Source organism: Oratosquilla oratoria, chromosome 22 (genome assembly GCF_046742065.1).
Source record: "Oratosquilla oratoria isolate Oo_2021 chromosome 22, ASM4674206v1, whole genome shotgun sequence".
In the NCBI taxonomy this organism is placed as follows: domain Eukaryota; kingdom Metazoa; phylum Arthropoda; class Malacostraca; order Stomatopoda; family Squillidae; genus Oratosquilla; species Oratosquilla oratoria.
In genome coordinates, this window is record NC_134798.1 from 12665641 (window position 1) to 12678140 (window position 12500).

Genomic DNA, 12500 nt, shown 5'->3' on the forward strand with positions numbered 1-12500 from the left:
AGTTTATAATGTCATAAAACCGTTTTCTTTGGTAACACAATAAATAGTATAAAATTCAGAATGAAAGAATTTTATATGCAGCGTTCAGAATGAAGAGGATATTTGGGATAAATCCGTTCATTATCGGCTGAAAGAAACCTGCACAGCGAAGCTATAGCGATAATCCCATACCACACTCCTGGTCATATGGCCACTTCCCGAAAGGGTGAGTGTGGTTTGGAATTTTCCGCAAGAATCATCAGAAATTCAAAATTTCCGGCTCTGTGCAGGGCATGTGCATTGACGACCCCACCTCCCCCTCCCTACCCCTCACTTCTTGGCCGGCCCGCCACCCGCAAGTAAGCTCACTTCTAGCGCGGAAACAGACTGACCGGTCTCCCCGCTGCCAGCCTTTGGTTATTACCGGTAAGTCTGTTTCCTGCTTGTTAATCAACTGATAGTTTCAGCGCTTTCTACATGGTTACTAGTTTATTCCATTCTTCGACCACCCTATTAGTAAACCAATTATTGCCTTCTTAAATCTAAATTGGTCCAGATTATACCCATTACTGCGAGTCTGATGGTGCGGAGGGTGGTGCCCCTGAGGGTCAACAGGCCTCTCGGCAGCCCCATACCTCCTACGATCAATGGTCCTCTAACGCCTCACGGCTTGCCTCGCCAGGCCCTAGGCGTAGACTTTGACCTTATCCACTCGTAATCTGTCCCCATACGTCTCCGAGCCGTCCCTGGTAAACAACCCGGGTCCTCTTGGAGGACAGGGGAACGTGTCTTATGGTACGGAGGGTGGCGCCCCTGAGGGTCATCAGGCCTCTCGGCAGCCCCATACCTCCGACCATCAATGGTCCTCTAACGCCTCACGGCTTGCATCGTCAGGCCCTAGGCGTAGACTTTGACCTTATCCGCTCGTAATCCGTCCCCATACGTCTCCGGGCCGTCCGTGGTAAGAACCCGGGCCTCTCGGAGGACAGGGGGACGTGTCTTATGGTACGGAGGGTGGCGCCCCTGAGGGTCATCAGGCCTCTCGGCAGCCCCATACCTCCGACCATCAATGGTCCTCTAACGCCTCACGGCTTGCTTCGTCAGGCCCTAGGCGTAGGCTTTGACCTTATCCGCTCGTAATCCGTCCCCATATGTCTCCGGGCCGTCCGTGGTAAGAACCCGGGCCTCTCGGAGGACAGGGGAACGTGTCTTATGGTACGGAGGGTGGCGCCCCTGAGGGTCATCAGGCCTCTCGGCAGCCCCATACCTCCGACCATCAATGGTCCTCTAACGCCTCACGGCTTGCTTCGTCAGACCCTAGGCGTGGACTTTGACCTCTTCCGCTCGCGGTCCGCCCTCCGACGTCTCCGGGTCGTCCGTGGGTGGGCGGCCCGGGACTCTCGGGGGACCGGGGGACGTGTCTGGTGGTGCGGAGGGTGGTGCCCCTGGGGATCGGCAGGCCTCTCGGCGGACCCGTGCCTCCGGCCATCGGTGGTTCTCTGGCGCCTCTCGGCTTGTTTCGTCGGGCCCTGGGCGTGGAGTTCGGCCTCGTCCGCTCGCAGTCCGTCCTACGGCGTCTCCGGGCCGTCCGGGGCCCAGGCCTCTCGGGGGACGGGAGGGGGGGGGGGGCGTGTCTGGTGGTGCGGGGTGGCGCCCCTGGGGGTAGGCGGGCCTCTCGGCGGCCCCCGTGCCCCCGACCGTCGTGGCCCTCTGGCACCTTGCGGCTTGCCTTTTCGGGTGGGTCCGTGAGCCCACCTTCCTCCCGGAGCCGCTCACATACACCCAACAGGAAGTCCCGCTCGAGAAAGAGTTCTATCTCACCCAAGAGGCCTAGGACGCTCAGCTCGTCCACACCCTCCACATCCCAGTCACGGCACCACCCTCCTTCCGTCCTTGATAGGCCCCGTCCTCGACTCTGCCCTATCGCGCTATCCGGCCTTTCAGGCCGCGCAGACCAGAGCATCCCCCCCTCCAGAGCAGCCTTCTAACGAGCCTCCGGCTCTGGCCCCCTCTCCCACACTCCCTCCTGGTCCTTCCCTCCGCCCCTCCGCGCCGGCGGCGGGTATAGGACTGAAAGGCCCCTCTCATGAGGAACCCCCCCCCCCCCAATCAGACGACCGTCGGGTTGGGGGACGGGGTGGAGGACCACCTCCGTTCATCTTTACCTTATCCTCCTACCACGACGGACTCTTACGGGTTCCGCCCCTTCTCATGGTATGACCTTACCTGCATCCCCCTTGTGTTGCGGCGAGGGATTTTATTCAGCAAAGATGGGGTCTCGCCTGGTGGAAACGCTGAATGACATAATTTGACGTCTCGATCTGGACTCCTCCCTACTAGGCTGTCCAGGCACCCAGGAAATGGCACCTCGCTATATCACAATGTAATCCTGTGACGTCAGTGATCCTTTGAAGTCACAATATGATTCTTTGATGTCACGATGTGTTTCTGTGACGTCACAATGTGATCCTGTGACGTCGTGATGTAACCCTGTGGCATCACGATGTGACCCCGTGACATCACTAATTCTGTAACATTACTGTATGGTCCAGTGAAATTACAATGAAAACATATGACGTCACGATGGGGGTCCTGTGACGTCATTTTGTTTGTGTCGTCACGATATGATTGCATGATGTCACGATGTGATAATAGTTCACGATGTGATCAGGTAACGTCAATATGCGATAAATTGATGTCACGATGTGATGACGTCATTACGTGATAATATGACGTCACGATGTAGTCCTATGACGTCAGTTTGTGGCCCTGTGACGTCAGGAGACGATCCTATGACGTCATAATTAGATCCGGTGATGTCACAGTATAATCACATGTCACTAGGTATTAAACATATGGAAGTCAGCTTGTGGGTGATGAGACGTCACAAACTGCCATAGCGCATTATTGGATGACGCTCGCCACAGGCTTCGAGGACTTCCCGCGGGAAGACTTGGGGTGAGTTGGATACATACCGAGGGTCCAGGCCCGTCTTAACGGGAGACGCTCAGGGAACGTCTTCACCCAGGACGAAGCCTCTTGACTAACGCCCACGGACGAGGTCGCTCAGAAACGACCTCGGCCTCACATGTATGTTGTTATACGTTCTACAATCGATTTTGTGACTTCACTACATCCTCCGGGGATCGGAATCCACCTTGCCCTACTAATTTAATTCTCTTTACCATACCAAAGAAAGGCCCAGGAAAAACGAGACTGGCTATGAACCTGAGCGCACTGAACAAATTCTTGAAAGCCCTGCGATTCAAGATGGTGTCGGTGGCTCTGGTCCGGTCAGCACTCCGGGAGGGAGTTAGGTTAGCATCCCTGGACCTTCAGGACGCAGATTGGCATTTCCCCATCCACCCCCGATATCGCCGTTTCCTGATGTTCCAGGTAAGGAGGGAGACATAACATTTTACCAGACTCCTTTTCGGACTCTCGCTTACCCCGAGGATCTTCACGAAACTAGTGAGAGTGGTAGGCGCACGCTGGACGGAAGCGAGCGTCTCCACACTCATGTACCTAGACGGCTAGTTGATGGATTTGCCCACCGGGGAGGGTGCATCGGCCGACATCTCGGTGGCTCTGAGAGTGTTGGCGGACGTGGATTGAGTGGGACACAGTTGGCGCTCTTCGGGCGCTCCACTGCGTCAAGAGGGCGTGCTTTTCTCACACGTTCTCCCTCCTTCGGGGGAGGGGGGGCCTGTTGGGGTGCCTCAACTTCGCGACCCCGGCTCTTCCACTGAGCCGCTTGGGGCGCCAACGGCTAGCACGGGAGGTCGACAGGAGCATACCGCTCCTTCCGCGCGACCTGCCTGGGCCGGTACCCTCAGCACTCCACAGCTTGTTGCGTCCCTGGCTTCGGTCGGGGGCCCTGCGCCGGTCGGTCCCATAGTCCCCGCCCCCACCTCCAATGGCAGGGGCGGCGGACGCCTCGGACATGGGCTTCCAGTCGAGCTGGAGACATCAAGCTTGCCGGGGATGGTCGGAAGATAGAAGGTCCCTACACATCAACCTTCGGGAGCTGATAGTGGTGAAAGAATGACTCGAGCGACACCCCGAAATCTCCTGGATGAGCATCCGCTTCGACATAGACAATGTGACAACAGTACAGTGCGTGCAGAGGCAAGGTGCGGGCCGACCAGGTCCACTCCTAGCCCTGTCGGAAGACATCTTCGCCGAGGCATCACGCAGGTGCCATATCACTCTCGGCGAAGTATGTTCCGGGCCGGGAGAACGACTGGGCGGACGCTCTATCCAGGTTTCAGGAGATTTCCGTGGAGTGGCAACTACGCCCACAAGTGTTCGAGTCGCTCTCCCTCCGCTACGGCACCCCAGAGGTGGACCTGTTTGCCTCCCCAAACACGACCCAGCTCCCCCTCTACCTCACCTACAACCAAAGGACACGCACAGGAGGCCCAGACGCCTTCACGGAGGACTGGAACCGCTGGAAGTACGTATGCATTTTCCTCCTCCAGCGACACCGGTCCTCCTGAAGGTCATGCAGACCCTCAGGTCCTTCAAAGGTCAGGTCCTCCTGATAGCTCCCTACTGGCCAACCCAGCCGTGGTTCGGGGAGCTAATGAGATGGTGCCCTTCTCCCCTTCTACTGGGGTCAGCCTGCCTAGCCAACAACCTTACCGCACCTCTCCAAGCGTCACTTCAACTTAATACTTGGAGTTTCTACGGGCAGCTCTCAGCCAACTCTTCTCTACAGAGGCAGCAGACAAGATGCTCAGAGCTCACCTTCCGTCCTCAGTGCGGCAATATGAATCCTGCTGACGGAGATTCCAGAACTACTTTCGGAGACACGCGATAGTGACCATCTCCGCCAGCACGGTTCTGGACCTTCTGACTTGGCTAGCTGACTCCACCAACAGAGCACTGGCGACGATCTCGGCTCACTATACAGCCCTCACTGATCCGCTACGCTTTGGCATGAACATCCGAGTGCCACAGAGGGCGCGAACCCTCCTAATGAAAGGGATCAGCGCCTCGAGAGAGCCGAGACATCAACCGGTCCTGGCCTGGTCCTTGCATCGTGTTCTGCAGTACCTGGCGTTCGAAAGGGCCATTATGGAGGAAGAACACTTCCTTCAACGTGCCGTCTTTCTGCTCGCCTTGACTACGGACTACAGGGCTTCACAGCTGGCTGCAATCACCCGCACACCCGTCCTTCTCTCCATCACCAACATTCCTAGCCAAGAATAACCAAGCGGACGACATGATTGGCCCTCTCAGAATACAATCCTTCCTGGAGGGAGGACACCCACAACCGCTGCGCCCGATCCGTGCGTTCAAAGACTACGTGGAACACACGGAAGAGATTTCTGAGGATCATCTCTTCTACAACTCGAAATCTAGGATCCCCCTAACCCCGAGGTCCCGGGCGCACCTGCTTTGCCGCATTTTAGAGAAAGCCGACCCGGGCCATGCCCCACACGCCCACAACATCAGGGACTTCGCGGCATCGCTAGCGTTTCTCCGCACCCACTCTGTGGAGCGGGTGCAGGACCTAGGGGCTGGACATCGACGACTTCCTTAAGGACACGGTATCTCTACCACTCGGTCACCCCTGTCCCATGTGTCGCCATGGAAACGGCTCCACCCCTCTCATCTAAAAAAAAAAAAAAAAAAGTGGGTGGAGGGGGCAAAGGGCGACCGAGGAGTAGGGAAAGGCCCAGGAACCGCTGAACAGGATACAATTTTCTTATAATTTACGCATTATGTAAACAGTACAATATTGTACATATCACATTCTTCGGTATAAATACTTGACGTTTCTTTTCTCCCCTCTACTGAGTGATAAAATGAATAAGTCTCTCATAGGAGAGACGCACGTAATAACGGCTTGAATCAGGTTTCACCTCTCCTCCCACCTGTCCTCGTCTCATGCATAGCTTCGCTGTGCAGGTTTCTTTCAGCCGATAATATTTCTTTGTCGCGGCTCGTGCCGCTTAAGTTGTTTATATCGGCTTAAGAAACCTGCACAGATTAAGGGTCCCTCCCTCCTCCCACAGGAGAAGCCTTCATTTCTCACTGAAGTGAGCTTACGTGCGGGTGGCGGGCCGGCCAAGAAGTGAGGGGTAGGGAGGGGGAGGTGGGGTCGTCAATGCACATGCCTGCACAGAGCTGGGAATTTTAAATTTCTGATGATTCTTGCGGAAAATTCCAAACCACACTCACCCTTCGGGAAGTGGCCACATGACCAGGAGTGTGGTATGGGATTATCGCTATAGCTTCGCTGTGCAGGTTTCTAAGCCGATAAAGAAAAAAAAAAAAAAAAAATTAAGCGGCACGAGCCGCGACAAAAATATTTTAGTTGCTTGATTTTATCAGTTTGTTCTACAACAAATATCCTCTAAAAATTCCATGTATCTTTTTTTCTCTGAGTAATATATATATATATATTATATATATATATATATATATATATATTATATATATATATATGTATATGTATATATATATATATATATATATATATATATATATATATATATATACACCAGTGTTCGTATCTACGTGAACTGCAATAAAAGCTATAGATAAACAAAATATAGTAAGTATGATCATATAAGCAGTATTATAATTAACAGTGCATGCGTAGAATAAGGTTATAAATAATTTCGTCAAAAGGAAACATTGTTTAGAGAGACCTAACCTTAGCGTTGTCGTTCGTTCATTAAGTAAACATTATATGAAAATAATTAATTTTTTATACAGACAGTAATAGAAATATCCTTTTCTGATATCTGATTAACAAGAAATATTTTAGCAACCACGACAAAGACCGTATGTAAATTTCATAGATTATTTTAACTATATAGACAGATTCAGTGAAAATATCTTATTAAAAATAAACTAATTGATATTACCTTACCGAAATTACGTTTCCTCTCCAGAAGATAGATACAAGGAGTTTACGTGTGTGCGTGTTTGAGTACATGAATGGATTGGAGCGATTTTACTCGCTGACGATGACACACGAGTCTGTCCCAGATGCTGTCCCCTCCAGTACTAGCTTGAACAAAATCTCTTATCCCAATGTGTCGTAGAATCGGAAAAGTGGTATTTGACTTTGGGATAGCCTTCTTTTTTTCTCTAATTTTATTTATTTATTCATTTATTCGTTTGTTAGTTCATTAGAGGATAGAACTTATAAGGTAGGCACTGGAGCTTGTTAGACGATTGATAAGAATGGGTGATATATAACAGTGAATGTGTCTGGCCATGAACAATCCTTACCCAAGCTCCTCCGCTCCCTAACACGAAAGTAGGGTACACTCACCCTTTTTGAGAGATTCTCCGGGACAGGATCGACTATCGTCACCAGGAGGAGTCCTAGGTGACCTCCTTGGTCTCTTCTGACGGCGCAGAAGGAGGGGAAGAAGAAACTCCTGGCGGATTGATTGTCTCTCTCTCTTTCTCTTTGTATGATGATATTGGTAATGTAAGATTTATGAGGTGCTGTTGATGTCCAAGGTGAGTTGACAGTAGCAGACACGGAACCCATCTATAGATGGCGGAAACCTTTTAGCACTGAACAGGAGCAGGAACATCACTCTGATCGGCCGACGGATGCAGTTGGTGATGTTATTATTGTTTAAAGAGAAAAAAAAAAAAAAAAAAGATTGTTGTAGCTGGTGACATGCTGGTGCCTCGTGTTAGTAGATCTTGTGTATGTTTTATGGGAAAATGGTAATGAATAGCATAGTTGGTGTTAACCCTCAAACCAAAGCAGACTTTTATAAGGAAAGGGAATGACTGGATATTGTGTTCCTTAGACCCAGAGTACCGTGACGCACTTTATATATATTAACACCAGCCGAGAGAGAGCATATCTCGGCCGTGATGTGGTCTCGACCGAACACGACTCCATTCAGTCTGGAGTCCGCGTAGAAATGAATCTAGTGAAGTGGTCACAGTACTTAATGGTCACATTACTTAATGGTCATAGTACTTAATGGTCACAGTACTTAATTGTCACAGTACTTAATGGGATGATCATAGCATGTAGTAAAACTATCGCTCACACAGAATTCGTTGTGATTGTTAGTGAATTACCGCTACACTGTAATCACAATTATATTTCAATAACTCCAGTATGGTAGATGTTCCAGTATTCAGTATGATGATGCCACTATTCATCAGGACGATCCATGCATTTCTTTAGTGTGTGTCGGTGTATAGTGATATGACTTCACCTTTAGTGCGATAGTCCTTAGTGTAGTGACATTATTTTACTATCTAGTTAGTGGAGTTTGAGAGTTGGAGATACGTGCGAGATGAGTCAAATATTTAGTGAGCTCATTCTATTACGAGTACAAAGAAAGAGTTCACAGAGCTGAGGCCTCCGTTAGGTTTGATGCTAAGATCTAGTCAATTGGCTCTCTCATCTATAGTGCAAGTGTTAAGGGATCTAGCTGAATTTCCAGCCTACCGATGGAATTAACTAGAAATGAAACGAGTATTACGAATCACCAGGGAATTGTATTCACCTCCGTAGCGGCGCCTCCTCTGCAGTATTAAGAGAATTACAACCCCTTTCGTACCGGGTGACACAATTATTCTGGTTGTCGCCAAGCTATTTTATTCAGCTCTGTTACGCTTCCCTTGTTAGAGAAGAGTTTAAGTTATATGTAACAGGGTTTTTAATGCTGGCTCTGCGGCAGTTGTATGAATTATCATAGTCCTCGTCTTTACTTTGTCCGTAGTTCTATATATCAGTCTTTCGCAGATCGTCCCAGCTTTTAGTGAAACAATAATAAATAATTTTGTCTGATAATGATATTCACATGTCGTAACAAGTCTCTCAGGTCTACAAGATTTCATTTCGATTTTTGTTTTTAGATATTTTTCTTGTTATTTATGCTTTTTTTCAGTTGATGTTAGAGGTCTATAGCTGATTCCTCGATAGTGATAGACAGAAAGGCTAACATTTATTTAATCTTTTCACCCATTATTGCTCGTCATAGTATTTCATATCTGCAGAATTAGGTGGAACTGTTTAGGGTAACTGGTAAGAATATCAGCAGAGGAAATCTACCGTCAGCTTTAAAATAAGAAAAACTCAAATATAGAATGGTTGTTTAGAGTTCAAAGGTGAGCAATTCGCATTTGTAAGGGACCTGTGGTTGCTAAGAAACCCGTGGTTGCCAAGAAACCTGCTGTTACAAGAATTTCACGGTTAAACATCCTGTGTTCGTAAGGAAACCACGATTGCTAAGGATGCTGCGGTTGCTAAAGAAGCCATGGTTGCTAAGAGGTCCGCAATTTCTAAAAAGACCAAAGTGGTAAAGGAACCCATGGTTGCAAGGGTACACACGGCTGCTAAGGAACCCGCATTTACTAAGAAAGCCGAGGTTGATAAGGATGCCATGGTTGCTAAGGAAGCCGGTTTTTTAAGAACCCCGCGCTTGCTAAGATACCGACGCAACTGGCTAAAGAAACCTTTTCAGGTGTGCAGAAGGTTTCAGACGAAATTGGTGCAGCTGGACAGACGATGGTTCTTGTGACGGTGGCACTGCAGCAGAGGGTACCAACGATGTGTTTATTGAAGGATAACTCAGAGTGCCTCCATACGATTGGTCCAGGGGTAGGATCTTAATTTGTAATGAGCATATGATGACATAGTTAGAGGAATCTAGTTAATAAGGGTTATATAGTGATGTAGTTAAAGGATTCTAGTGATAAAGAGTACATAGTGGTGTAGTCATGAAATTTTGCATAGTGAAAAGTTTGTGTTTGTTTCACTACAGGAATATAATTGGTTAAAATTATATAATGCCATGGTTATAGGATTCTATATGATTAGCCTGATGTGGTTGGTGTAGTTACAGAGTTCTAGTTGGTAAGAATATTTTTATTAGCTAGTTATAGGTTTTTACCTGGTGAAAACTAGATGCCAGTTGATGAAAGAGATGTGATTGCCATAGATTCCGACTAGCAAGAAGACTTGCACTCTAGTTCTAGAATGCTGGCCGGTAAAAATATACGGTTGTAAGATTTTAGATTTTAAGAAGACTTGTGGTTTACTCTTAGGATTCTAGATGGCAAAAAGTGTCTGTTCATATAGAATTCCATTTTGTTAGAATTTTGAATGTGTACTATATTGCTATATGATTTTAAATGTGAGAAATGTCGTTCTAGGATTCTAGCTGGTAAAAAATTACTGAAAATATCATTAGAACATTTTTATTCATTAGAAGTGAGTGCGGGACTAGTTAGAGGATTTTACCTAGTTTGAATAATGTCATGATGTAGTTACAGGATCCAAGTTAGTGAAAACTGTATACAATAATGATGTACAAAGAAGTATGTGTTGTGAATAATGTATTACAATAATACACTTAGATTGTAGTCGGCAAAAGGGTTTTAAACTCCCGCTAACGTTGGAATGTCATTTTGTCTGTAAAGGTTAGTTGGTAAGAATAGACTAGGTAACTAAATTCAACGTACCCTAGAATTCCAACTGTTTGAATGCAAAAGGGAATGACTCCTGAAGTAGTTGGAAAAATTGTAAAGTAAATGATAAAGTCATGTCTTAATGTGCCAGTCGATATATTTTTCTTTTTTTTTTGTAGATGAGGGTTTGCTGTAGAACATGTATGCTGTTAGTGAAGGACTGCTGTAGCTTACGCCACAATGCCTTGGCTGCTGTAGCAAAGGGAGGGGCTGTAGTCGCTTTGTCTGTAGGAAGGGTTGCGGAGAGCCAAGTGGACGGAGGGTCTCAGTCGGTTTCGAGAAGGACCTCCTGTCCTTCTTTGAAAGACCCTCTGCCCACCGTGGAGCTCTCACCCCTACCCCTAGCCCCGCCCTCAAATTTCTTTTTCTTTCTCTCTCTCTCTATGTTCTCTGTTTCTCTGTTTCTCTCTCTTCATTTCCTTCTCCTGGTCTCCTCCTTCCTTGACCCTGCCCTTCCACAATGCAGGAACACGACACGATGCATCATGTTTCCTTCCCCCTTCACCAGATGGTTCTTCCCCACCCCCCTCCCCCGCACCAGACGGGCCACGCAAGATGGAGACCAAGATTTATCTGATATCCCGAGGAAGGCGTGGGGGCGGCACCCGCGCCTACGCCATCACCAGCCTCTGTTCTCCTGCAGGCGGCGCCGGCGGAGGAGGATCCCGGCGACCGTCGCTCTCGTCCGTGCGCAGCTCGGCGGGAGACGTCAGGAGCGACTCCTCCAGGGAGCACTTCCTCTACGGGCGTCCCATCGCGCATTCCTTCACCTCGGAGACCAATACGACGGACTCCTCCCCGAGGACACCCAAGTCCACAGAACACCTCTTGGCTGTCTATCACTCCGTACCCGAGGTGAGTAGAGTCTCCCTCAGGGCGTGGTTTGATTTCTTCCAAGGGTAGGGTTTATCTACTCTCTTCTTAGGTAGAGGAAGGTTCTGCTTTCTTCCTGGGGCGTTGGGGAAGGGGCCAAAGGGATGATCTGCTTCTTTCCCGGGAGTGGAGATCTGTTTTCTCTCTGGGGACGAAAGGAAAACATTTGTTTCCATCCTAGTGGGGTGGTGGAGGGATCTGTTTTCTTCCTCGAGGATGGAGGAAGGGATCAGGAGGGATGACTTAAAACCCTCCGAGATTTCTTCTGGGTCATTGTGACTCTGGTTAAGGTGGAGGTTGAGGGGAGGGGTGGTCGAGTACCCACACAGACTTGACATCAAGGTAAAGGAAACGAGGGCAGCAGCTGCTCTTTCTTTCCTTCAGGAGGGATTGTTTGAGGAGTTGGGAGTCCTTCACTTGGGAGCAAAATAATTTTATTCTTCCGTGATCAGATTGTTGGTGACAACGCTGACGATTGTGGGTCGTGTTGCTAAACGTGTCCGATTGTCCCTTAGTCTAGAAAGCGAAACTCACCAGTGCACTTTTTCACCCTATTTGAATTCACCAATATAATTTTACATGCTACTGCAATCAGTATCATATTATTGTTTCATTCAACTATATATTGCATTGTATTATATCATTGGTAGTATCATTTTCGTTCGATAACACAGGCGAAAACAAGTTGGGTGAAATATTCGCTGGCGAAATTTGCCTCTTGAACCTTGGCCTGTTATTGAAATGTTAAACGACCAGGTAATAACCTGGTGTCGGCGATGAAGTACTTCCCTGCAGTCAGTAGTCATTGAAAGAGTTTGTGGTTTAATTGCCTTGACATATCTATTCTCATGACACTGCTGCTCTTTGATGCTATCATAACCAGAACATAGAGTGAATTTAAAGGTATCACCGAGGGCCTATAAGAGTGTTGAACGGATGTGTGTGAGGTCTCATTTCTGGGTTCCCTTTTTATATGGTTATTTTAAATCTCCCCCCCCCACCACCCCCAACCCCTCACCCAATACCCTATTTATTCCTTCTTCTCCTCGGTCCCTGCATTCAATCTCCAACATTAACACCCCACGAAAGACCACCTTTCATCGATGCAACTCCCGCTTCTTTTCGATTACTCCCATACTAGAGTTAATACTCATAATCAGATAGAGTCAGCACTCAAT

At 48.3% G+C, this 12500-nt stretch overlaps 1 protein-coding gene across 10 annotated transcripts in view; it reads left to right on the forward strand.

Annotated features, from left to right (window-relative positions):
- LOC143037433 (uncharacterized) overlaps nt 1-12500 on the forward strand; it is a 297418-nt gene that overhangs the window by 272183 nt on the left and 12735 nt on the right. For 6 of the 10 annotated variants that reach the window (XM_076205640.1, XM_076205633.1, XM_076205634.1 and 3 more), the window contains one exon: nt 10958-11304. The exons of 1 other annotated variant lie outside the window; for it this stretch is intronic. In XM_076205640.1, coding sequence (XP_076061755.1) covers nt 10958-11304 — 347 coding nt within the window. Of the gene's footprint in view, nt 1-9443; nt 10927-10957; nt 11305-12500 lie in introns of those variants that run through there. 3 more of the 10 variants (XR_012967464.1, XM_076205641.1, XM_076205635.1) reach the window with 3 other exon arrangements.